Below are 27,772 nucleotides of genomic sequence, written 5' to 3' on the forward strand. Positions count from 1 at the left end.
GGAATAAAGTGATGGGTGGCACCAAAAAATTTTTTTCACACAGTTGAGATATGGGAAAAAGACTGGAAATAAATTATTTGCATCGATATGTCCTGATGACAGGACAGGGTGAGAGGGAGGGTAGAGAAATAAAATAATTAAGAGTATTAATGTAGAAATGAGTATTAAATTAGGAGTATTGATGTATGGAGAAATATGGAAGGCACTCGGTCAACACCACTAAACCATGTCCAAAGGGAGGGAGAAGAAGAGGAGAAGAGAGAGGAGGGAAGTAGGTAGGTAGTAGAAAAGTGGGCGGATGCGGGGAGGGGGTGCTGCCGAGCTGACGCTCGGCTAGCGCTCTAAACCATGTCCGTAGGAAGAGGAGAGGGAAGGAGGGGGGATGTGTAGGGAAGTTGGAGGAGAAAAGAGGGGGGACGCAGGGAGGGGGTGTTGCCGGGCTGCTTTGTAATACTAATGTATGTTTACGTTTGAATGTTAAAATTAATAATACTGAAGTCGTATCAATGTATGTTTATTTGTATGGGGGGGGGTTATTTTGAAATTAATAAAAATTTTAAAAGGAAATACATGTATCACGAAGTTTGGGAATAAAGTGATGGGTGGCACCAAAAAATTTTTTTCACACAGTTGAGATATGGGAAAAAGACTGGAAATAAATTATTTGCATCGATATGTCCTGATGACATATGTTTTAAAGAAAACGAAAAAAAAAAGTGTTTGGATAAATTGAAGAATTGTTTCCTATGTTGTGATTGAGAGGTTATGTTGGGGGAGGGGGGCGATGACAACTTCCTCATTGGCTCAAGGGGGCGATTCGTTCAAAAAGGTTAAGAACCACTGAGCTAGGCAATCAGAAAAGGGAACGACAGCACAACAGAGGAAGAAATAAGAAGCCTTACCTCTTTCTGATGGTACTTTATTGCTACCTTTAGCTTGGCCAAATCATGGCACTTCTGGGGATCTAACTCCTCACTCTGATCATCCCTGTGGTTCAAGATGATTTCCAGTTCTCTGGAGCTGCGGGCCTGGTCCAGGAGGTCTTTTGCAAACCGCTTGCACTGCTGGGAAAGCTCCTCGTATTCCGCCTTGAACTCGTTCTCCACCTTGCTAAGTTCCTTCAGCTCCCAACCCAACCGAAAGGCTGTCAAGATCGGGTCCTCGCTGGATAAGGCGATGAGGGAAGGGCTGGCCAAAGCTTTATAAATATTCAGCCTTGACCTGGAGTGCCTCAAGCTGTCCACTTCCGAACTGGAGACGCATTCCACGCAGTTGCATCGGATCTGGTGTGGCCGTGGGATGGTGACCCGTCTTTGGACAAGCAGCTTTATGATCTCGTAGTTGTTGGTATGAGCAGCCAACATGATAGGGGTGATATCGGGGGTGAACTCCGAAAACTGGGTGTCCATCATTAACGTGGGAACCTAGGTAAAATCAGTTCAGGCGGTTAAAGTCTTTCCTGCACAAGTGCTCTAAAATCACAGCATGTCAACAAGAAGGTTCAAATGGCTCCTACAGCATCTGTTTCACGTCAACAACACTACAATCAGTGTTGAAAAACACATCCTATAAGACCCCTATGAATCCCAGAGTGGAAAGTTGAATAAACATCCCAAAAGATGAACAACTGTTGCCATACTGTTGCACAGAAAACTACATGGATGGTTTATTAAATCATCTAGAATCAAGTATGGATCTTTTGTCCTCAGCAGACTTAGTCTTCATTAGTGCATAGCTGACCTTGCCTGATCTCAAACAGCTAACCAGAATCAAACCTGGTTAGTATTGGAATGGCAAACTATCAGGAAATCCCCAGGTTGCAGGCTGGATGGGAAAGTTAAAAATAAAAAACATCCTTGAAAAAGAACAACTCACCCTTTCTATAGGAGAAGGAGGAGGAGAGGCAGAGCCTGGGGATGGAGTCAAGAGAGGACTCAGCCTAAAATCCTTACGAATACACACATACTCCAAGTCCAGCCCCCTCCCCGCCCCCGAGTTCTGTTAACTCAATTTAGTGCTGGCCATTAATTGACTAGATTCTTGTGTATAGGTATGAGCAATAAATTGGCTTAACTACAACTTAACAGGTGGTCCTGATTCCTTGCACAAAATAGCAAAGAAAACAACGTTGATATCTATGTGGAATCACAAAACACAATGCACAACTCCAAAGATACTTAGAACAGGGAATTTTGAGAGGTAGCTGAAAGAAAGGGATTAATATGGCTAGTTCCATGACCCACCTTACAGAGAATAAACTACTTGGGGGGGAGGCTTCTATCTAGTCCAGGTTTGGTTCCAAGAACCCCAAACTAGGAGAACACAAACGTTGACACCAACACTTCTCCCTTGGACAGCATAGACATAGAATAATAGAGTTGGAAGGGTCCTTGGAGGTCGTCTAGTCCAACCCCCTGCTTGAGCAGGAGACCCTATACACTTTCAAACAAATGGTCCCATTTTCAAACCCTCCAGTGATGGAGCACCCATATCTTCTGAAGGCAAGCTATTCCATTGGTTGATTGTTCTCACCGGTAGGAAATTTCTCCTTAGTCCTAGGTTGCTTCTCTCCTTGGTTAGTTTCCATCCATTGTTTCTTGTCTTACCTTTTAGTGCTATAGTGCCTTGGAAAATAGTCTGACATCCACTTTAAGATGAGTAAGGTTACAAGACTGGGCAGATGGTACATTATGCACCTGGTCAAAATCCTCTCTGTTTTAGCAAGGGAAATTATGAATTTAAACTAAAATTATTGATTCTGAATTTGCAGGTGTTCATCTAGAACAGGAGTCTGCAAACTTGACAACTTTAAGACTTGGGGACTTCAGCTCTCAGAATTCCTCAGCCAGCATAGCTGGCTGAGGAATTCTGGGAACTGAAGTCCACAAGTCTTAAAGTTATCAAAGTTACAAACCCCTGATCTAGAGTGAGATGTTCAAGCTGAATGCATATCTAGTTCTTCTTTGTTCCCAGTTAAGCACAGGCTAGTCTACTAAGCATCTAAGTAGAATACAAATGAGGAACCCTTTCCAAGATATTTTTCTAGGAAAAGTCATCCTCTTTGTTTTGTTTTGTTTTTCTCTTCCATCAGCTTCATCCATCTCCAAAGACATTCTGAAGACCTTAGAGAAATCCTACCGAACATTCAGTCACCCGGTTCTATCAACATGAATCTGATTCACTCAAAGTCAAAAAGCCCATGCTCCAAGCTTAGGAAATTATGAGACTTTTAGTGACCCAACAATTCAAAGTTCAGAGAGTGGGATGAAAAAGGGACAATGTGCGAATCCCAGGTTCCAAATGTGAATGTAGACATGGTGCCAAAAACTGTTGAATTTCTCATGACAGTCTGGCTTGAGGTTCAGTCCCCATTCCACCCTCGGGATATATATACCACAATTTTTTTTCAATCCTCATAACATTGTAACAGAGAGGACTTTGAATCATCCTGTACTGAAAACAAAGCAGCAGAAACAATGGAGAAAAAGCAAATATCTATAGATTTCTTTGTGATGGTAAAATATCATGTCTGTACTTCACCATTAGAGACACACTGAGCAGAATAAATCTGTTCCACTTTACTAACTACGTGGGGAAATTTCACTCTGCAATGAGGGGGAGAGAGGGGAACCTTTACACAGATTTGAAGTTTACATTAACAACTTCTAAAATGCAGAACCTTTGTATCCTCGTTACCTTTATATCCTTATCGTGTGAGAGGATTGCACCAGTAGATACATTTGGAATTTTGAGAGTATTATACACTATATGGCTTTTATACCATGCACAAAAAAAAAGTCTAATCTAGTAGTGGTGAGACAAACCAATGAGGTTGATCATAATTACTTTCTATAATCCTTGATGATGATGATGATGATGATGATGATGATGATGATGATGATGATGATGATGATGATGATGATGATGATGATGATGAACAATGTGTCTTCAAGTCAACATTGACTCTTAGTGAGTGACTGGACTGTGCAGTTTTCTTTGCAAGATTTTGGAAGTTGTTTGTCATTGTCTTTTTCCTAGGGGTTGAAGGGAAGTGACTGGCCCAAGGCCACTCAACTAGTTTTGTGCCTAAGGTTAGATTAGAATTCACAGTCTCCCAGTTTCTTGCCTGTGCTTTAACCAACACACCAAACTGGCTCTCTCACCTTGATTAGTTTTCCGATTGTTTTTATTTAAAAATAAATGTGGAGAAACAAATCATCTTTATTCCCAAGAACGCAGGATCAAGCATTGCTCCTAGTTAGTAAAGATGGCCCCTGGTATTCCATTTTTTTTAAAAAAATATTTTCAAACCCAGGAAAGAAATAATTTGGGCACCTCAGTATTAATAGGAACAGACTTTAATGCAAATTTCCTCTTTTAAATGTTACATTTTATTAATTTTATTTTTTATTTTATTTTATCATGTGTTTATTAAACATGATAAAAACAACATCCCTAGGTATTCTTTTTATTAGGTTAGTTTATCTTACCTATATCTTTAAAATATACATTTCTTTAATGTAATATTGTTTTTTAATAAATAAATAATAAATGGAACCACTACTGTCTGTAAATCACTTCCAGAAGCATCACATTTGAGGTATCTTTTGTTTGTCCAGGGAAAGATGGTTGTGGGTAGTTTAATACCACAGCCCTCTTAAGTATATTTGGGAAGGGGCATGCCAATTCAGCCTCAACCAAAATTTATTTTTGCTAAAAGAAAAAATAATAATTCTTTCCGTTTTAAGCATAAGAGAGGGAGAAAAAAAAAAGCAAGCCATCAATAACCGTTCCCACATTTGAAAATGGAATTATTCGAGGCCTCCTGCTAAACGCAGCTCACCCATCATGTGAGTCTCTGTTGAGACTCTAGAAAGAGTACAGAGAAGAGCAACAAAGATGATTAGGGGACTGGAGGCTAAAACATATAAGGGACGGTTGCTGGAATTGGGTATGTCTGGTTTAATGAAGAGAAGGACGAGGGGGGACAGGATAGCAGTCTTCCAGTATCTCAGGGGCTGCCACAAAGAAGAGGGAGTCAAGCTATTCTCCAAAGCACCTGAAGGCAGGACAAGAAACAATGGATGGAAACTAACCAAGGAGAGAAGCAACCTAGAACTAAGGAGAAACTTCCTGACAGTGAGAACAATTAACCAGTGGAACAACCTGCCTCCAGAAGCGGTGAATGCTCCAACACTGGAGGTTCTTAAGAAGAGACTGGACAGCCATTTGTCTGAAATGGTATAGGGTTTCCTGCCTGAGCAGGGGGTTGGACTTGATGACCTCCAAGGTCCCTTCCAACTTTATTATTATTATTATTATTATCATCACACTATCAGAATATATAATTTTGTGTAAACTCACCTTTGGAAAAAGAGCGAGAAAGGGGAAACCAGCATTAAAACCGATTAAATACTTCTGGAAGTTAAATATTGCAGGTTTTACAGTACATGATGGGAAGGGTGGATTAAAAGAAAGTCTAGCTTTGCCTGCTCTTTTTTCTCCCCTTCTCAATCTCAGGTTGAAGATGTTGTTCAGAAGGAATTGTTATTCAAACCCCCATTTTAAGGAAGGGAGAGAGATGTGCAGCAGGACTTCTCAGCAAGAAGGAGCTGTAAATGGTGCTACAAGCTGCCAGCCCCACAGCGGTGTGCTATTAAATGATCAGCACACCTCCCAGCTAAGGCTAATGTGCACTCCCCATGGTGGGTTATTAGTGAAATCTGCTGTTCAGAAGGTTGGAACTTTCAAGCACAGCGTACCTTGCCAACAATTCCCTTTGGAAAGCAGAATATTCTGTTTGCTGCTGGCATGCACAACTTGAACGGTCGCTTGGTGCCTGGCATGATCCTCCAGCCCTCTTCGCCCAATAAAAGGTAAAGGAGTCCGTGTGGATTTTATTCCACATGTCGTTGCCGACTCTAGGGGGTGCTGCTCATCTCCGTTTCAAGGCCATTGAGCCAGTAGTATCCAAAGATATTTCCGCAGTCATGTGGCCAGCATGATGTCACAGAGCGCCGTTACCTTACCACTGAAGTGGTACCTCTTTATCTACTCGCATTTGCATGCTTTCGAACTGCTGGGATGGCAGGAGCTGAGGTGAGGAGGGGAACTCACCCCGTCATGTGGTGCTTGGGTCTCAAACCTCCCAGCTTTCCAGCTGGACAAGCCCAGCATCTTAACCACTCAGCCACCACACCGCCTCCAAGAGTATGACTTAACCACTCAGCCACCACACCGCCTCCAAGAGTATGACTAATTCCAAGTGAACTCTGAGCCGGCTGCCTTCGGAGCATACAAGGTAGGCCAAGCAAAAACACAGCCAAAAGATCACCAGGGATTTTTTGCGATCTGAAATAGATAAGGGGAAGTGTGGGATTCTTTCCGAGAAAGTTTACATTCTGTGCACAGGTTGGTATAAGAATGACAAGAAAAGAGTGTCCAAAACTGTCCTACTCACAGAAGGGAAGCCCCTAATATGGAACTGATGAATTAGTACCGGGATTTTTTGTGGGGTAGCTACCTCAACTGAATGTATTTCTTGCTGCTCTCTGTATCTGGTTGTTTGCTAGCAGACCATTCATACCTATTTCATTATTTCACAACTAGGGAATATCGTTAGTATGATGAATTCTGCAAGGGACCATAACTTCATAGTTCAACCCTAAGCTGTATATATTCTCTTCCATTGGAAAGTAATTCTTCCAAGCAAGATTCTTACAGATTCTTCTTTAATAAGATTTACTGAGATGAAAGAGAGAAACTTGCAAGAATTTCAGCAAGAGAGTTACTTCCAATTTGGAACCAGCTATCTCCCAATACATTAAGGAGGAACTGGGGTTTTTTTTAAATGGCTTTCCTATGGACTACTGAGGGGGCAGTTGGTGAATATTACAGAATAACAGAGTTGGGAAGGGACCTTAGAGTCCAACCCCCTGCTAAAGCAGGAGAGCCTATATCATTTCAGAAAATGGCTCTCCAATCTCTTAAAAACCTCCAACAACTTCTGAAGGCAAATCGTTCCACTAATTAATGTTCTGTCTGGTAATTTCTTCTTATTTTTAGCTTGGTTCTCTCTTTGATTAATATCCAACCATTGCTTCTTGTCCTGCCTACAGGTGTTTTGGAGAAAAGATTGTCCCCTCTTCTTTGTGACAGCCCCTCAAATATTGGAATAATGCTATCATGTCACCCCTAGTCCTTCTTTTCATTAAACTGGATGTATCCAATTCCTGCAACTGTTCTTCCTGCAACCGTTCTTTTCATTAAACTGGATGTATCCAATTCCTGCAACCGTTCTCCAATCCCCTAATCATCTTTATTGCTCTTCTCTGCACTCTTTCTAGAGTCTCAACATCTTCTGTTGTATTGCAATGATCGAAACTGGATGCAATATTCCAAATGAGCTGTTCTTTTAACTGATATCAGGTGACCTTGCAAGTGACTGTTTCCAAAACTCTCTCCTGAAACTTAATTGGTCTGTGAACTAATCATTATAGTTATGGAACATGAGTGGGATTCTGGAAGTCGTATGGGAGACCCAATATCTCTTGGCGTTATCCCTACATAATGGCTATGTTCCCACAAAATGCTCTTCTAAGCTAAACTGAGTTTGTGGTTCAGTGTTTTGTAGGCACCTAGTTATGTTCTTAGCATGCTGTGTGAACCAAGCCATCGCTTTAAGACATTGTTTGATTTATTTGGGCATAGCAGAAGGATTGTTTCATTGAGGCAGGTTTAGCTTTCTTCTGCTAAAGAGCAACTATCTTACTCCAGCATCCGGTTTCTCCGTAGCCAACCAGATGCCTCTACAGTGCTCAAAAGCAGAAAATGGAAACGTAGCTCTCCTATCATTGTTCTCCCACAGCTGGTGTTGAGAGATAAGCTATTCCCAACCCATACACAGCATCGTGTGTTCAAGATCTTTGCTCCGTGAATGCATCCCATCCTTTTTTAAGGCCATCCAAATTAGTTGCCATTGCCACAACTTGTGGTACTAAACTGCACAGGTTAATTACCACCTCCAGGTGCCAATGTACCACAGGTGCCAATGTACCACCTGCCAGGTGCCAATGTACCACAGATTGTGCCAAGAATTAATTTTGTTTGCCTGTCCTAAATCTCCTGCCAAAACTCTTCATTGGGCAACCCCTGACAGTATGACATCACAAAGCACTTTGCCTTTCCGTCAAAGTGGTACCTATTTATCTGCTTGCATTTGCACGGTTTTGAACCGATAGGTAGGCAGCAGCTGGGGCAAGGAATGGAAGCTCACCCCATGGCATGGAGCTCGGGTATCAAACCTGGGCTGTCAGCTTTCCAAGTGACAAACCCAGTATCTTAAACATTGAGGCACTACACTGTCCACTTTAAAGCATAGAGAAGATTATATTCTCATTTGGCACGAAAAGGTAAGTACAGCCCTTAAGCTGTCAGAGCAGAGATATACAGATGTTACATTATGGCATTTCCCCTTGTATGAAATTTTCCATGAAAAACTGGTTCTCTGTGTAGACGCTGCCTTCGAAAGTCTATTCTAGGCCTGGGCCTCTGAGGCCCAGAACAGACTTCTGGAAGTGGCATCCATGCACTTCCAGTGGCCCATTCTGGGCCTGGGAGGCCTCCTCCAGGCCTCTGAGGCTCAGAATGGACTTGCTGGAAGTAGCATCCATGCACTTCCGGCAGTCCATTCTGGGCCTTGCGAAAAAGGGCTAGAGCTTCAGCTAGTTCACCAAAGTCAACAAAAAATTAGCTACCAGTTCTGCCAAACCAGTGTGTACTGGCTAAATCCCACCACTGAATATAGCCTGTCCTGTGTTGAAAGGAGAAGAATGAGATTGGCAATCCAGAATTCTGAAGAGAAAGGCCTAGATTTTTTTTAAAAAAATAATGAAATAATTGCATAGCATTCCTTCACAGTAGATTCACTATCTACTGCCCTGCTATATGGCTCACACATTTTAAACGTGTCAGGCTAAATGCGACAAGTACTACTGGTAGTAGTAACAGTGGTTGTTGTATTTACAGCATGTAGTTACAAATACTGACATGCTAAAAAGTGTGCAGAATAGAGCAACAAAGATGATAAGGGGTCTGGAGACTAAGATGTATCATGAACGGTTAAGGAAATTAGCTATGTTTAGTTTAATGAAGAGAAGAACCAGGGGAGACATGATAGCTGTCTTCCAGCACTTGAAGGGCTGTCATAGAGAAAAAAGAATCGAGCTATTCTCCAAAGCATCTGAGGGCAGGACAAGAAGCAATGGGTGGAAGATCATTAAAGAAAAATCCAACCTAGAAGTAAGCAGAAAATTCCTATCAGCAAGAACAATTAACCAGTGGAACTGCTTGCCTCCAGAAGTTGTAGATGCTCCATCACTGGAGGTTTTCAAGAAGAGACTGGACAGCCATTTGTCCGGGATAGTGTAGTCTCCTGCTTGAGCAGGGGGCTGGACTGGAAGACCTCCAAGATCACTTACAGCCCTATTATTCTATGTTCTTTGTTCTAGAAAACCATGTAAGTGTAACATTTGCACCATGCTATTGCTGCACGCGGGCTGTCAATTGGTGTGTGGCTTGCTGGCAGAGATAGTGTCAAGTTGTTGGCTGCTTCAGCCAGCTCAGAAATGGTCATAGCAAGAGCACTAGAACTTAATTGTATAAATATATTTCTTGGCAGTCTTGGCTCCTTGAAAGGCAGTGTTATCTGGGATCTTGGAGCAATCTAATTTACAAGTTTGCTGGGATAACATTTGGCAGGCAAACAGAAGACCTCCAGGCTCCCCTGTGGGAAATTCATTACTTTAAAAATAGAGTTGGATGGTGCAGAAAATGCTTCCAACAGAAAAATACTCTCTGGGAGGAATATGTGGTTGCTTTGCCATTGAGCCGTAATGCTCTCTTAACAACACACAGGCTCGTGTTGCATGGTGTTATTGAGTCATAATTCACTAAGGCGGAGTGCATACGAAGAGCAAGGTTAAAACTAATCCTGAGTTGACTACTGCAATGCACTCTACCTGGGGTGGCCCTTACAAAGTGTACACATGCATCAATTGGGCCCCAACTATGGCAAGTATAGACGACCACCATTGAGTCCAAAATTTCTGTTGTTAAAGAAAACTTTTGTTACGTGAATTTTGGCCCCATTTCACAAGCTTTTTCTTGCCACGGATGTTAAGTGAACCACTGCAGTTGTTAAATGAGCAACACAATTGTTAAGTGAATCTGGCTTCCCCCTTGACTTTGTCACACAAGGGGATGACGTGACCCCAGGACACTGCAACCATCATAAATATGAGTCAGTGGCCAAGCGTCCGGATTTTGATCATGCATCATGGGGATGCTGCAAATGACATAACTGTGAAAAACGGTCATGAGTCACTTTTTCCGGTGCGGTTGTAACTTTGAACGGTCACTGAATGAACTCTTGTAAGTTGAGGACTCCTGTATGTCCTAGTTAAATAAGCTGGACTGGTTAATTATAAGATTCCAGGACCCATTTAAGATGCTTTGCTTGAATCTTTAAATCCTAAATGGGTGGAGACATAATTGTCTCAGGGCTGAACTAGAATTTGGAATCCCGAGTTTAGATTATTGGCATCTAATGGAAGTCCTTGACTTACAACCATTCTGTCAACGCTGCTAACATCGGATGTTCTTGCTTTGACAACATATGGAGATGCAGCCATTTTCTTTCTTATGTTTTACTCTTAGAATTAGAGTTAGAATTAGATGATACTGGGGGGGGGAGGAGGAATGTGCATGGGAGTTTAGTTAGACATAACAATATTGTAACTAGGGTGAGAACCAAGGTTATTAAAATAAGAGATGATAAGAAATGGGAGAGGGAAAGCCTGCATTTCAAACTAACTGGAGAATGTGATTTATGACAGTTAATTGGAGGGGGGAATTGTGCTTTGATACTATGTGCCCAGGGGAGGGGAATTCAGATTTTGGCTTTGCCCATGTACATGCCGAAGCTATGCTACTCGAATAAAGATTCTTTAAGGTAAACAATGCCTCAGAATTCTTTGAAGAGTTTCATCTGTCAGAACCATGACACATTCAGTGCTTAACCACTGCCTTGCAGTGGAATATTTGGCCTTGATTGCAGTCTTAAATAGAGGACAATCTGTATTAAAGTCTAATCTCTGTTACATTTTTCTAAGGATGTTCCAAATGATTAAAAGGGATGGCTGGGAGATTTTATGCCATTTTCCATTTAAATTCTACTTCCATCCTGACATTTTAAAGAGGAAAATTTCTGTTTACAAATTCTCCTTCCAGTGACTAAAAGCAAACACACCAGAGAAGTTGCTTATAATGATGGATTAACTGCTTTCTGGTACTGTTCCTCCAGTTATTAAAACTTCCTGCTATATTTCATTTGTGCAATATTAATATAACTGGAAGTATTAATATAAATTGGTGCAGTGAATAGTGTTTTACTGTAGACAGAAGGATAAATACACCACAAATAGCTTTCAGAACTTACTCTGAAGAGGTACTCCAGAAAAGAATACTTAACATATTTACAATTTGATCTCTTGAACTAAACATACTTCCCTGTTTCAACAGCTTGCGTAGTTTTAACGCTTCTCTTCTGCATATCGGTTCTGAACAGTTGTGCAGAAGAAAAAAAATTGTTAGGAGTCTCCTAGGTTAGCAAAAATACAAACAGAGGAAGACATCTGCAGGCGGGCAAAGCTCCACAAAACAAGCTAGGGAGAACTTAAGTAGCCACAATTTCTTTGAAGAGCAACTGCAACAAACAAGTCCCTTTGGTTGGTATACATGTAGCAATAATTTGTCTTCAAATTCTGTTTAAAGTCCTTGGTGTCCTCTGACCTTAGAGGTTTGCTTACAGATGTTTCATGATCCAACGAGGCAACATTTTAGGTTTGCTTAGAATAGAATACAGCTGGAAGGGACCATGGAGGTCTTCTAGTCCAGCCCCCTGCTCAAGCAGAAGAACCTACACCATCTCAGACAGGTGAATGTCTAGTCTCTTCTTTAAAATCTCCAGTGATGGGGCGCCCAGGATTTCTGGAGGCAAGCTGTTCCACTGGTTGATTGTCCTCACTGTCAGGAAGTTTCTCCTTAATTCCAGGTTGCTTCTCTCTTTGTTCAGTTTCCAACCATTGTTTCTTCTCCTGCCCTCTGGTGCTTTGGTGAACAACCTGGCCCCCTCTGCCTTGTGGCAGCCCCTCAGATACTGGAACACTGCTATCATGTCTCCCCTATTTCTTCTTTTCTTTAGACTAGCCAAACCCAAGTCCCGCAGCCATTCTTCATATGTTTTTTGTATGCTGCCTGCTTATATGCAGTAACTTGGCATGTGATTTTGGGTGGAGGTGTGGCACCCCCCTTGGTGCTTCCTTGATTAGAGGTGTGGCACCCCAAGGTGCTTCCTTCTTTTCTGCCTGATTGTTTGTCTGGTATTAATCCCTGCTTATCTGGATGTTGGCTGCTGGAGAAGGTTGCTGGTGTGAACTTCATTGCACTGTGGATGTTACTGAGTTGGGTAATGCAACATCTGCAAGCAAACTACCAAGCTCAGAGAGCATCAAGGAGTCCACAGTTTAACTCTGAGCTTCAAATATTCTCTCTAATTAGATTCTATGTTCGTATTAAGCAATATTTTTCCCTCTTAAGACCTTGTCAGCTCCAACAAGAGGGTTTGTGGCATACTTCCAGGAGGTGGAATTCATTTGGTCTCTCCTTCCCTGCTGAAGTTGTTTTCAGTATTTCCAGCCCTGCCAGCTGATCTTGTTGTGTTCTCTTTTGAAGTTCAGATCTCAGATAGCAGTACTTCATCCACCTCAGTGGGCCTCAGAAAGTTAAGGAGCATGGGACTTGGTTAATAGTTGAATGAAAAAGTCCTGGGAAATCTCAAAGTATAATGGTAGGTGTGAAAGACCTTGGGAGATGGGACAAAGAGATGGGGCATAGGGAATGGTCAGATAAGAGGAAGGATAGCCCACAGCTGCATAATGTTTGGTGTCATGGTTCCGGCTAATGAAACACTTCAAAGAACTTCCAGGTATTGATTTTCCGAAAAGTCTTTTATTATGTTACAAAATATCAGCACGGCATAATGAAGGGATGCTAAGATCTAAAATCCCCACCCACCGAGCAGTTATTTTGCTAGCATTTCCACTCCCTATTTTGTTGCCATGATTTACGTTCTCCAATTAGTGTGAAGGGCAAAGGTTCCCTTCCTTTCTCTTTCGCGGGCTTTTCCCCCCTCCCTCATTCTCCTCTGCATTAACTCTAAAAATGCCAGACAGTTCTGCATATTTTGTCAAAGCAAGAATATACAATATTAGCAGCGTTGACATCTGGAACAAGAGGTTCAAGAGGGACCCTCCCTCAGTTACTAGACTGCAAAAGTGATGATGGGACAATTGCACTTTCAGACCTGCAAGAGTCTGTTAATGTAACTTTACAATAACATAGAATTAGTTTATCTGGTCATGTTTCTTGTCTGGTCTACCCGGTAAGAGTGATATCAAACTTGCAAGTCTCCTACTCTCTCTCAAAAAGAGGAATTTCAGAAATGATCTCTGATTCTCAAGATACGCTGCTATCTACGGCGCCTCTGGCAGTGGCTTTGTTGCAACATGGCCAGCAAGTGGATGCACAGATGACCGACATGCAGAACGCCACGATGCAACGCAACAGCGATGCTCCCTGTTATCTGACCATTCCCTAGGCATCATCTCTTCGCCCAGATCATTCGCGCATGCCATTACACAAAGCTTACACAAGGGCTCTTGAAAATCATCTCAGAAAAAGCAGGGACAAACCACTAATTCCTTAGTGCTCATGTTCATAACGTCATCGTGAGTCAAGCTTGATTCAGGAAGAACTGACTTTTTGTTACATCCCACTATCAGCAGGCACATATTTTCCCACCCCTTTCATCCAGCCCATCTAATTACACTAATGGAAGCTTTTTCCAAGCTTAATTGTAATGCGGAGGGAGCAATCTCAGAGGGAGCTTTGTAATAGGGGAGGGCAGGGCAGGGTTTTAGGCACCATCCATCTCTCTAAAGCACTTGCTGGGCCTTCTTTCCTGGTGACAGTGCAGCAAAGCTGCATGCCTGATACTGATGAAAAAGGACCGTTTTAAAGATGCAAAGCAGGATACCCAAACTACACTATCCAACACCGCACCGCCCTTCACCTCAGCACTCATTGATCCAGATTAAGAGCTATTTCAATGTTGGAAATCAGCAGGCTGGTGATAAGAGTAACAGAAAGATCAATGGTACATTTTGGAGGTGGGGGGGAAGGGAAATTAATTCCGCTAAAATGCTTACCCACTTAAATTGTTTAAATAACAAGTGTGGCTGAATTGCACACCCTGAACCTTTTGCAGATAAGGCACTTTGAAAGGGGAGAAGGAGAAGGGGAAGGGAAAGGGAAAGGAGGAGGAGAAAAAGAAGGAGAAGGAGAGGGAGGGGAAGGAGAAGGAGAAGGAGAAGGAGAAGGAGAAGGAGAAGGAGAAGGAGAAGGAGAAGGAGAAGAGAGACAAGGAGGTGGAGGAGGAGGAGGAATTGAAGGAGGAGGATTTGAAGGAGGAGAAGGAGAAGAAGTGAAAGGAGAAGGAGAAGGAGAAGAGAGACAAGGATGTGGAGGTGGAGGAGGAGGAGTTGAAGGAGAAGGACAAGGAGGAAGAAATAGACAATGATCCAAATTACGATCAGAAGAACATAGACCTTTGAGATGTGGTTTTTACAGAATATTAATTGAAATATCATGGTTGTGAGAGATGGTGCCTACAGAGGTAGGTAGGTAGGTAGATAGATGATAGATAGATAGATAGATAGATAGATAGATAGATAGATAGATAGATAGATAGATAGATAGATAGATAGATAGATAGATAGATAGTTGAGAGAGAGGGAGGGAGAGAGGGAGGGAGAGAGAGAGAAAGAGAGGGGAAAGAATTTATTTGCTGCCCATCTCAGTGAAAGGTGACCTTTATGAGTGAAATAATAAATATTTCATAATTTTTCAAAATAAATATATTCCTTTACCCTCAATGGCACATGACTGTTGTATCTCATGGACAGATGTAACCACTGTAGTGAGACTAGCAATAGTTCTATCTCTTCTTCATCATGGAGGAGACAGCTCCTGTTTCCTCTTCTCTTCTGTCCAAAGTCTCACTCTTCCTTCTTGTAAGTTTCTTTTCTTTTCTTTTTCTTTTCTAATCTATTACATTTCTTCACATCCTATAGATAATATTTCTAGAAGAGCATGAAGAAACAGGCCCTGAAGCTGGACCTGAAGGAAGAAATACCAGACAACTGAAAAGGTATCTGAGAAATAGTAAACATGGACCCAGCAGCAAAGAGAACCCAGAGGTCTGGACTTCAATTTTATCATAATGGCTGAGGAATTTGGGGACTTGAAGTCCACATCTCTTAAAATGGCCAAGTTGGAAAAAGCTCCACTGCAAATGAAAGCTAGAAATGTATCTTCTCAGTGCCGGGATTCTGTCATCACTCAAATATGCATTCAGGAGGTCTTCCTGAAACCAACTTCCTGCTTCCTGGATCTTGGCCAGCAATGTAAGGTTTTGACCATGACTTTTTCAAAATGATATTGTAAGCCATGTAACTATTCAGATTCAATGGGAGAAAAACCCTGGTTGCACTGGTTATCTTGCCTTAAATGGAACTCAAGCTCAGAAAAAAAAACACAATTGTCTCTGAAGAGCTCCTAACAAGCATGATATATGCACCCATTTTGAATCCTGATTGTGGCACAGCCATAGTCATCCATCAATGTCATTTCAGTTTTCTGAAACGTGGAAAGCTCCGTTTGTTACTTCATTTGCCCACATTTTCAAGCCATACTAGATTGCACCCTGGCCAAGCCTCAACAACTCCCAGTTCCACCCTGTTGAAAGCTGGAATGATACAAATAGCTGAGAAGAAAAGAATTAGAATCTGCACCCTGGCTAGCAATAGTCACAAGAGGGACAGAAGCAAACTCGCTTCTCAAACAGCCTTAAGACTGACTTTCCTTGTAATCTTTTAGACAAGAGTTCTTGGAAGGGTCTCCATCTTCCATGACTTCTCAATTTTCCAGAATAACAGAGTAACAGAATTGGAAGGGACCTTGGAGGTCTTCTAGTCCAACTCCCTGCTCAGGCAGGAAAAACTATACCATTTCAGACAAATGGTTGTCCAATATCATTTTAAAAACTTCTAGTGTTGGAGAACCCACAACTTCTGGTGGCAAGCCATTCCACTGATTAATTGTCCTCACTGTTAGGGAATTTCTCCTTAGTTCTACGTTGCTTCTCTCCATCATTTGTTTCCATCCGTTGCTTCTTGTCCTGCATTCAGGTGCTTTGGAGAATAGCTTGACTCCTTCTTCTTTGTGGCAGCCCCTGAGATATTGGAACTTTCACCTCTGTTTCATTGCAGAAAACCAGGAAAAGCAAGCAGACTAACAAGCAAGAAAATGTACTGATTTCATGCATAATAAAAATTCATTGCCAACAAGCTTCTCAGAATCAAATGATTGGTTTTATGGGATCCAAGACTAGCACAATGGCAATGTCTTGTCCTAAGCAGTAGAGGATTAGCAGGGTGGCTGCAAAAGATCATATTCTTATTATATTTTTGGCAGAAAAACATATCATCTTAGCTTGCAACGTGCACTCTCCCCAGAACACACAAGGACAGATGTCTCTTGAGCAGTAGATGCCAAGTTCATGGGCTTTTACTGACATTTCAAGCAATTATATTACAGTACCGCTGAGGAGCATATGGCTAGCCCCTGAGCTGAAAAGACTGGGAGAACCTCAACTTATACAATCCAAGGCTTCCTCCCCTGAGTAAATGAAGAGCTCCTAAGCTTAGTAGACATGGAATACTAAAATAAGGAACCCAAATCAAAGTTGTTCTTTCAACGGAATGTACTTTACTTTACTTTACTTTATTTTTGATTTATATCCCGCCCTTCTCCCGACGGGACTCAGGGTGGCTCACAACATATTTAAAAACAGAAACATATTTACAATCCCCACCCAATAAAACCAAATTAAAACCAAATATTTTAAAGTTGTGCTGTTTAAAATTTTCTAAAGAAAAAATGAACCCGATTTAAAATCCTCCCTAGGCCAGGCCTGCTTGTTGGAAAAGCCATGTCTTGAGGGCGCGGCGGAAAGTAAGGAGATCCGGAATCATCCGGATCTCGGGGGTAGATCGTTCCAGAGGGCGGGGGCACCCACAGAGAAGGCCCTCCCCCTGGGGGTCGCCAGCTGACACTGCTTGGCCGACGGCACCCTGAGGAGACCCACTCTGTGGGAGCGTAGGACAAGAAGCAACGGATGGAAACCAATCAAGGAGAGAACCAACCTAGAACTAAGGAGAAATTTCCTAATAGTGAGTACAATTAACCAGTGGAACAGTTTGCTTCCAGAAGTTGTAGGTGGAGGGTTTCAGGATATTTGTCTACAATGGTATAGAGAAGGGTGTTGGACTAGAAGACCTCTAAAGCCCCTTCCAATTCTGTTATTCTGTTCTGTTCAATAGCTAGTAACACTGAACATTAAGGAGAGAGAAGGAAGCCAGACATGGGGCATGGAAGAAAAGGTAAAAGCAAAGACGCAGACAATTCCAGATCAGATGTGACATTGTCATAGCTCACACTTCCACATATGCACATGTTTAGCTAAGAAGTTCGGCTTTCCCCAACAAGCCACTTATTTTGTTTTGCCTCAGTAACATAAACCTCCCTCCAGCCTTTAAGCTATTGTCGCACTCTTTCAGATGTTGCAGCTAAGGTGACACAAAGCCATGAAGAGGACAGCTAACAGCAGTTCACAAACAAATTGACACAAGATGCTGATGCAAACCGAACACTTGGAAAAAGAGGACAAGGCTATGCCATGTTTAGGAAACTGGGGGGGGGGGGGGAAATGACAAGAGAAATGGGTCAGTTCCAGGTAGACCTTGCAGGAAACCATGCCAGATGAGCTAATTCTACACTATTGTAAGGTTACTTTATTATTTAGCATATGGCATCATGCATGAACATAGACTAGGGTTCTCAGTCATCCAGGTCATGGTTGTCCCAAAGGTGCTTTTACAAAAGGCAACTGGACTTTGTTTTTCCTTGAAGACGTTTTGCTTCTCATCCAAGAAGCTTCTTCAGTTCTGACTGAATGGTGGAGGATGGAAGGATCATTGAGTGCACAGGTCACCCAAAGAATGCAAAGGAATGTAAACTGGATGTTGAGTATGATTGTCCCTGGAAGAGAGTCAGTGTGATTGAATAAGAAATATGAGGTTTTTAGGGGTCAATCTTACAAGTGTCCCTGGAGAGAGAACTGGTTGTTGCTGTTAGTTGCGAAGTCGTGTCCGACCCATCACGACCCCATGGACAACGTTCCTCCAAGCCTTCCTGCCCTCTACCATCTTCTGGAGTCCATTGAAGCTCAGGCCTACTGCTTCAGTGACTCCATCCAGCCACCCCATTCTCTGTCGTCCCCTTCTTCTCTTGCCCTCCATCTTTCCCAGCATTAGGCTCTTCTCCAGTGAGTCCTTCCTTCTCATTAGGTGGCCAAAGTATTTGAGTTTCAACTTCAGGAGCTGGCCTTCTAAAGAGCAGAGAGAACTGGTAGAAATACCCAAAACAAAGGCAAGAGGCTTTAGGAGTCAATCTAGCTGGGATGGTATTATGATAAGCTGTTCCTGGACTTGATAGAGATTTTCCTTAGAGAGTGGGCTGACTGACCTATGGGCTCCAGCACTAAATATGGATTGTTCCAAAATGATGGATTTACTGGAGTCACAGCATGACCTCCCAAAGGAAAAATGATGACAAAGTCCTAATATGGACCCCAAAATGTGAATGAAATGGAAAACAATGCATACAGATACATCCCTAACTCAAGTTGACATACAGGGATATTATTGTAAGGAAAATGTTAGATGGAGGCATGATGCATGCTTCCTTGAGTTGGAGGAGGAGGAGGAGGAGGAGGAGGAGGAGGAGGAGGAGGAGGAAAAGAAAAGTGTATCTGTATTTACACATTTACACAGAAGTAGAAGATCCAAATACACCATTGGGAGCTAGTTGTTGATTAGTGTCATTTTGTACACATTGATTGCTACTAAAATTATAAGCCTTTCAAAAGAGGGACATAAAGAAGGTGTTTCATAAAGAGCCTTGTCCAAGCCCAGTGCTTAAAGTACTATGGCTCCAATTTCATCTCCAGGTTTATCCTCCATGTTTCATCTTTGTCCGCTTTCTTTACACTTTTAGTTGATAAATAGAAGCCCTCTCAAAAGATCCCTCTCCTTGATGATTTGAGGAAACCCTTCAGAATAGTTCACACGCCCTGGGAGAGGTTAAGAGATGTCTATCTTAAGGGCAAGGAAGCAGCTATACTAGTAACCTCCCCATCTGTCATCTTGCCTTGCTGCTAAAGTCAAATGAAATTAAAAACAAAATATCCTTGAAAGTGCCCATCTTTGCATTTTAAAATACCATCAGTCGGATAATTGTTCCTGTATGTGTGTATTTTACCACTTCTTATTGAATCTAATGAAAAATGGAAAGATGGGTGGAAACTAATCAAGGAGAGAAGCAACCTAGAACTAAGGAGAAATTTCCTGACAGTCAGAACAATTAATCAGTAGAAAGGCTTTCCTTGGGAAGCTGTGGGTGCTCCTTCACTGGAAGATTTTAAAGAAGAGATTGGACAACCATTTGTCTGAAATGGTATAGTTTTTCCTGCCTAGGCAGGGGGTTGGACTAGAAGACCTCCAACGTCCCTTCCAACTCTCTTATTCTGTTAAGAATTTGCTCTTGGAATTGATTTCAGAAAATAAGAGCAATTCTTAGGATGGAATGTGGGAGTCCATTCATGTCCCTGAGGAAAGAACCAGCTCTTGAAAAAATAGTGGGTCAATTCCTCTTCCATGATGAAAATGCTCAACTAATTTTGCCACCCTGAAATACGGTGGAAAAGATCCAAAGGCTACTGGTGTCCACCATTATAGTTTATTAAATCAATGTTCCTCAACCTTAAGATGAGTGGACTTCAACTCTCAGAATTCTCCAGCTAGCTCCAGGAGAATTCTGGGAGTTGAAGTCCACCCATCTAAAAGTTCCCAAGGTTGAGAAACACTGGTTTACTTCTCTTTCCTGAAACTAAACTTGTTTGTTGCTTCTAAAGGAGACACTCATCTTTTGTGTGCTGATAAATAGTCTTCTACAGAGAGGCTATCTTGAGAATGGCTCCCCCCACAGATCTTAATGCCTGGAAAGGGACATTATGGAAGAAATGGTCTTACAGGGAGTCAGATCCTCAGCTGTTTTATGACTGGAACATTAGCATCCTCAATTAGAAAAGATGGGTTTGATTTCCTGCCTCTAATCTTGGTGATAAAATCAACATCATAAGAAAGTTCCACCTCAGCCCCTGACATTTTTCCTCATGGATTCTCTGTTTCTCCATAATCTTTTTATTATTATTATTTTAAGAGTTCCAGGAGAGAATTCAGACCTTTCTACTTCTCACATACCCTAATTTAATCCTTGAATCTTCTGTCAGACATTAAAATCAAATCAGTCCATTCTCTTCCGTATGAATGTGGTGGACATTTTTTGCAAAACCACCTTCTCCTCAGGTGTCTTTTTCTGTTGCTTTCAGGGTTTTTTTTTGAGCTCTCCAGGTAAACAAAGCCTCTTCTCCCCTCTCTTGTCAAGCAACTCTAATTCAAGGGAAGTGGTGAGCTGGGTTGTTATAGTTACTGTCCTGTGAATCATCTCAGCGTTTCTGCAATAACATTTCCAAGGCAAAGGCAGTTCATGTGCTGACACAGAAAAGTTTTTTTATTTTATTTATTCAGAATGGGGATGAGGTCAGGCAGATGGATGATCCGTGGAGTTACATGCCTGCCTTTATCTTTTAATCATGATCATGAAATTAGAAGCTCTTTTTTTTTCCTGCACCATTTTCTCTCCATTTTTGGAAGGACTCTTAATGGCACAGAAGATGGGGAGGTGGGGGGAGGGGTGGAGAGTTGAAAATTTCGTAATTATCAACTGTCAACCTCAAAAAGACTTCTAACGTATAAAATGCAGAATAATAAGAGTTGGAAAGGACCTTAGAGGCCTTCTAGTCCAACCCCCTGCTAAAGCAGGAGATCCTATATCATTTCATAAAATGGCTGTCCAGTCTCTTCTCAAAAGGACTCACCACTTCTGGAGACAAGTTGTTCCACTGGTTAATTGTTCTCAATGTCAGGAAATTTCTCCTTAGTTCTAGGTTACTTCTCTCTCTCCTTTGTTCAGTTTCCATCCATTGCTTCTTGACTTGCCTTCGGGTGCTTTGGAAAATAGGTTGACTCCCCCTCTTCTTTGTGGCAGCCCCTCAAATATTGGAACATTTCTATCATGTCACCCCCAGTTGTTCTTCTCACTAGACCAGACAAACACAATTCCTGCAATCATTTTAGCCTTCAGTCCCCCAATCTTCTTTGTCGCTCTTCTCTGCACTCTTTCCAAAGTCTCAACAACTTTTTATATTCATCATTATCATCATCATTTTAGCCATTGTCTATCCACTACGAGATGAAAGCCTCTTCCAGTTAATACGGTCCTAGGCTTTCTTTTGCCAGTTGGGCCTGCAATACTATCTGAGGTCATCAAATTTTGGGCTCAATTGTAGTCATAAGTGAAGGAATACTACTACTACTACTACTACTAATAATAATAATAATAATAATAATAATAATAATAATAATAATAATAATAACAACAACAACAACAACAACAACCTTGGAGGTCATCGAGTCCAACCCCCTGCTCAGGTAGGAAACCCTACACCATTTCAGACAAATGGCTGTCCAGTCTCTTCTTAAAAACCTCCAGTGTTGGAGCATTCACCGCTTCTAGATGCAAGCCATTCCACTGGTTAATTGTTCTAACTGCCAGGAAATTTCTCCTTAGTTCTAGGTTGCTTCTCTCCTTGATTAGTTTCCATCCATTGCTTCTTGTCCTGCCTTCAGGTGCCTTGGAAAATAGCTTGACTCTCTCTTCTTTGTGGCAGCCCCTGAGATATTGGAACACTGCTATCATGTCCCCCCTCATCCTTCTCTTCATTAAACTAGACATACTCAATTCCAGCAACCGTTCCTTATATGTTTTAGCCTCCAATCCCCTAATCATCTTTGTTGCTCTTTTCTGTACTCTTTCTAAAGTCTCAACATCTTTTTTACATCGTGGTGATCAAAACTGGATGCACTACCTGGATTCCATTGGCAGATAGGAAGATCTGGGTAGGCACATCTAGCAAAAAATGTAAACACGAGGCTAGACCTGCCAAGATCCATGGGGTGTGTTTTCTCTTATGTTCAGAGTACGTTATTTACTGTATTCCCTGCTACCCATTTACTCCACGTCCTACTCAGTGGATTTCAACCTGCTGAAGCAGGAGGCAGACAAGGACTCTTTCTGATCTGTAATCTGTAGCTCTTCAAAAATGTTCAGTGAGCTGACATGCGTTTTTATTTGTTTGGGATTATGTACCACTATTATCAAAAGCATTGCCCATTGCAATAATCCCTTCTGTGGATAAAATAATGTTTTTGCCACAACAATGAACATGGTTTAGTCAATTCCAAGACAAACAGAGAAAAAAAGAGCCCTGAGCATTGGGAGGAAAGTCTATTTAACAGGCTGATCCTCAGAGAGACGTAAATTAATGAGTGTATTAGTTTATTACCGAACTTGCAATTTAAATGGGGGTAGGGGAAAAGAGAGCATTACAGTATAATAATTCATATGCAAGCCTAAGCAGCTAAGGAAGAAAGAAAAAAAATGAAATAAAAATTGAATTAGACCTAAAGATCTGCTATCCTCTCCTCACCCTAACGCTCACCAAATTTAGCATATCGTACGATTACAGCTGCTTGGTCTTTAAATGAGTTAGTTAACACGTTGCATGAATACATTCTAGCCAACTTCAATATAGCCTGGTAGATTGCTCAAAGGCAAATCTTGTAGCCACATTATGGTTTTGTATAATAGTGAACCCATAAAACTGGGTTGACTAAGCCATGATTCAATTGATCACAATAAGCAGAGACCATAAGCATGGGCCAATGTGCTAGCTGATAATGCAATGCAACCCTTTTTCTGAATCTTCTTTTTAAGCTATTCTTGGCAAGCCTAGCAGTATTTAATCCAATTTAATCCTATTTGAATGTAGGAATGGTGATCATCCAACAGAGGATTTCCAAGCTAACATTTTTTTAAAAAGTTATTTTTACCAACTCACGTGAAAATCAGCCCGGTTTTAAGGATAGCTACCTTCCTTCAATCCTATGCAATTAATTTTCCAAGGGCCAAATAAGGCAGTATGAGGGCTGTGGGCCCCAATGGGGATGGTAGGCTGGCCAGGCAAGACTCCCTGACCCTAGACTGCCAATCACTGGATTAAGGAACGCTGTTTGGGGAAATGCTTTTGCTATTTGAATTTATTCTATCGTGGTTGTTATAACCATTTATTTGATTCTAGGGCAGAGTCTACCATTCAAGGGAGTTGGTTGGACCTGGAGTTAGCAAGCTTTGGGGGGCAGAAAGCACCATCAAAGCGATTATGCAAGATGCAACCACATCAGAAATATATGCATATGTGTATGTATATTCAAACGTTAGAAATCTCATAAAGTCTCCTGCAAAAACAGAGAGATTTTGCAAGACCTGGCCAAAATTCTTGCAAGTTGGCTTTAAAAAAAAAAAAGTTCCTTGAAATAGCAATAGCATTTAGGCTTATATACTGCCCCACAGCTCTTTACATGGGTGGCTTACAATGTCAACGCATTATTTGCATATCGCCCCCAACAATCCAGGTCCTCATTTAGGATGGAAGGATGGAAGGCTGAGTCAACCTTGAGCCCCATCCAGGATCGAACTCCTGGCAGTGAGCAGAGTTTGCCTGCAATAACTGCACTTTAACCACTGTGCCACCAAGGCTCATTCTTCTTGTGCTGTCGTCATCCTGGTTCTTGAGTTTGAACTCTGTCTGTTTCTATTCATAGGCCAGACCGTTCCCCATGCAGTCATTCTCCAGTTACTAGATGATATTCTAAATCTTCCCCCAAAGAAAATTCTACTTGATTGGGATAATAGCATCTCCCAGCACTTAAACCTAAGGTAGAAATGCATTTCTCCCTGAGGCTGGCTCAGGGTATTTTGTTACTTAAGCAAGGGGGAAAAAAAAACCCTGGATGCAGATCAATGTTGACATATAGTGAAGCAAGTGGAGAAATAATGTATAAATAAAGAGTTTTAAACCTTGCAGATTAAACAGCAAAGTGTCTCTGGTCCCTTTGGTTTTGTAAATGAGTGTCTTAAAGAAATCCCTGTATCTATTTTTCCCCCTTGGAATGTAGTGATTCAACAATTATTTCTTTGCACCCAAAAAGCAGTTGAACGTGAAAAATAAAAACCAACCAGCTACTCAAGCAGGAGACCCTATACCATTGTGGACAAGTTGTTGTCCAGTCTCTTCTTGAAAATCTCCAGTGATGGAGCACCCACAACTTCTGAAGGCAAGCTGTTCCACTGGTTGATTGTTCTCACTGTTATGAAGTTTCTCCTTAATTCCAGAGAGAAAGCTGTGTATGATTGCCATTTTAGTTGTGTCTTTAAGAAACAAACAAGTATAGCCCACTGATCTTTTCAGACCTTTGATCATTCTGATTCCCTTTCTCTTTCTCTTTCCAGTTCTATGGTAACCTTTGAGGGGGCAGAGAACCCCAAATGGAGCATTGTGATTACCTGTTGTTATAATTTATGTACTACCAGCACAGCTATTCTCAAGAGGCTTTGCCTTGAGGCGCTTACAAACTAAAATTTGACAGAGCAGAAATGATGGCTTTAAATAATTCAAGCCCCAGCATGATTGATTCAAATGTTAGCCGGAGCTAATTCCAAAACTGCCTTGATAAGGGCAGTGGAGGATGGATGGATTTCTATGCATGTCCAACTGTCAATTTCTTTCTTTCTTTATTAAATGTATTTGGCTGGCTCTTTGCCAAGTGATGCTGGACAGTTAACAAGGGTGAAAACCTATAATGCAGAACAATGAGGAAAAATAGAGTGAAACGTTGGGGAGATTATAGTAAGCTTGAAGCCTTTATAAATCTGCAGGATTAAGTCCTGAATATGGGGAGGGAACTGTTCCATAAGGCAAGCCCTATGTTAGAGAAGATATATCTCCTAGGTCCAGTAAGATGGCACTATTTAATACAGTAGTCCTCAATTTACGACCACAAGTGAGCCCAAAATTTCTGTTGCTAAGCAAGACAGTTGTTAGGCGAGGTTTTTTCCCCATTTCTTGCCAAAGTTGTTAAGTGAATTGCTGCAGTAGTAACATGGTTGTTAAATGAATCTAGCTTCTCCGTGCTATGGTTGAGCCAAAACCTGATATAGATGTTAAAAAGGAGACCATCAAATCCCAAGACTCATTATATAACAGAGTTCTCTTCCTCACTCAACACCAACTGAAATTTGATCCATCACAACAGTCTCTCCCCCCCTCACACCCATTTACAATGTTGGTTCAAAAAGATTCCATGATTTCGCCCAAAAAATTTTTTTCCCTAGTCTTTTTCCATTAGACCCAGAAGAAAAGTTTCTGGTTTTATCTTTATATTCTCTTTAAGAATTTTCTGCATTAGAATATGAATCCTGTTCCAATATTTCTCTGTTTTATCACACGTCCACCATAAACGATAAAAAGTCCTTTCTTTACATTTACTTTCCAACGTTCATTTGAGATACCTTTATATATTCTAGATAACTTATCTGGTGTTAAGTACCAGCGATACGTCACCCTATAAAAGTTTTCTTTTAAATTATAAATTAGTGCGAATTTTAAGCCTTTCGTCCACATATTCTCCCATTGTTCAAGCATCACATTATGCCCATGAAGTTCCTGGCCCACTGAATCATACAATGTTTTACATGTTCACTTTCCAAATTCAATTTCAATTACTAAACCTTAGCAATAATATGGTCATCACTACCACATAGTGAAATGGCCAATTCGTTTTTAACAAAATCAAACCCATGACTCTTTTTATCTAGTTTGAATCTTTCTTACATTTGTAAGTATGTAAACATGACCTTCTAATTCTAACTCTTCCTTACACTTGAGGGTAGGGTCACCAAAATTAAAAGATATTATTTTACCGTACATCCAGTCCAGCTTCACCGCCATTTCTTTTCTAAAAAAAAGCTTCTTGGGGGGACACCCATAGAGACAACTTTATAAAAAACCTTGTTTTATATTTATTCCAAACTCTTAATATGGCACGTCTAATAAAACGATTACTGAAATCAACATTTACTTTAATTTTATCATACCATAAATAACTGTGCCATCCAAACCTTAATTCATGACCTTCCAAATCAAGTAGTGTCTTGTTCTGGAGGTTCACTCACTCTTTTAGCCAGACCAAACAACATGCATCAAAATACAATTTCAAATCTGGTAAACCCAACCCCCCTCTTTCCTTAGCATCTTGTAGTAACTTGTATCTAATTCTTGGTTTTTTCCCTTGCCATATAAACGTGGAAATATCCCTCTGCCATTGTTTAAATGGAGTATCAGTTACAAGTATTGGTATTGTTTGAAACAGAAAGAGCATCTCTGGTAAAACATTCATCTTAATTACAGATTTTATAGATGTTCATGGCAGCGAGACTACGCACCAAAATGGAAGGATCTTTCGATTCCCGCTATGGATGAATGGCTACAAAAGTTGATGGAGTTAGCAGAGATGGCTAAATTGACTGTTTTGATAAAAGAAAAGAATATAAGTACTTTTGTTTCTACTTAGAAACTGCTTCTGGACTTTTTGCTTGAGGTGGGGGAAAAATGATACTTTGATTTTGGGTTTTGCTGATTACTGTAGATTGATTTGTTGGTATAGAAATGGCTAGTTCATACTACCATAGAAATGTAAAATGAAATGTAAAAAGCTGAGGTTTGATGCTAATGCCTTATTTTACTGCAACAGAGGCAGTTGGAAGTCAATGCCTTTTTTTCCTTTCCCCTCTCTTTTTCACACATCTCTTTTTCCCTTCCCCTTACCTTTGTTCCCTACTATTTGCTTTTATATATTTCGTATTTTATATTATAAGTTAATAAAAAATAAAACAATTGGGGGGGAAACCAAAATGATTCCATGATTAATGGTATTGAATGCAGAAAGATCAAGGATGACCGGCATAGATGAGCAGAATAGATGCCTGTCAAAGATCACAAATGTGGTCAATGCTGTCTCCATGCCTGAAACGTAACTGGAAGGAATCCAGATAATCTTCTTTCTCCACAGCGCTCTGAAATCCCAGACCTCAAACCAACACTTTCTCTAAACCTTCCCCAGAAAGAGACGTTGGAGACCAGTCAGAAATTATTCAACAATGTTTGGTCTAATGATGAGGGATTTTGTTAAATAATGAGTGAAGTACATCCCTTCCCTCAAGAATGAATTCATTATCTGTTGGGTCCGACTACACATCATCTCCCAGGAGACCTTGACTAACCACAGCCTCAAGGATCCCATCCACTTTCTTAAGATTTATACATTCAAGCTTATCTATGGAGATTCTCAGTCATACAGGTCATAGTTATCCCAAAGATGCTTTTTCACGAGGCAACTGGCCTTTCTTGTTTTTCTTTTTCTTTCTCTTTCTTTCTTTCTTTCTTTCTTTCTTT

General features: G+C 41.2%; 1 protein-coding gene across 1 annotated transcript in view; it reads right to left on the reverse strand.

Moving 5' to 3' along the window:
* TRPC5 (transient receptor potential cation channel subfamily C member 5) overlaps nt 1–27,772 on the reverse strand; it is a 118,207-nt gene that overhangs the window by 89,087 nt on the left and 1,348 nt on the right. The window contains exon 2 of the mRNA XM_015818630.1: nt 903–1,424. Within this exon, the coding sequence (XP_015674116.1) occupies nt 903–1,424 (522 nt within the window). The remainder of the gene's footprint in view (nt 1–902; nt 1,425–27,772) is intronic.

Source organism: Protobothrops mucrosquamatus, unplaced genomic scaffold (genome assembly GCF_001527695.2).
Source record: "Protobothrops mucrosquamatus isolate PMUCROS unplaced genomic scaffold, P.Mucros_1.0 scaffold773, whole genome shotgun sequence".
NCBI lineage: Eukaryota > Metazoa > Chordata > Lepidosauria > Squamata > Viperidae > Protobothrops > Protobothrops mucrosquamatus.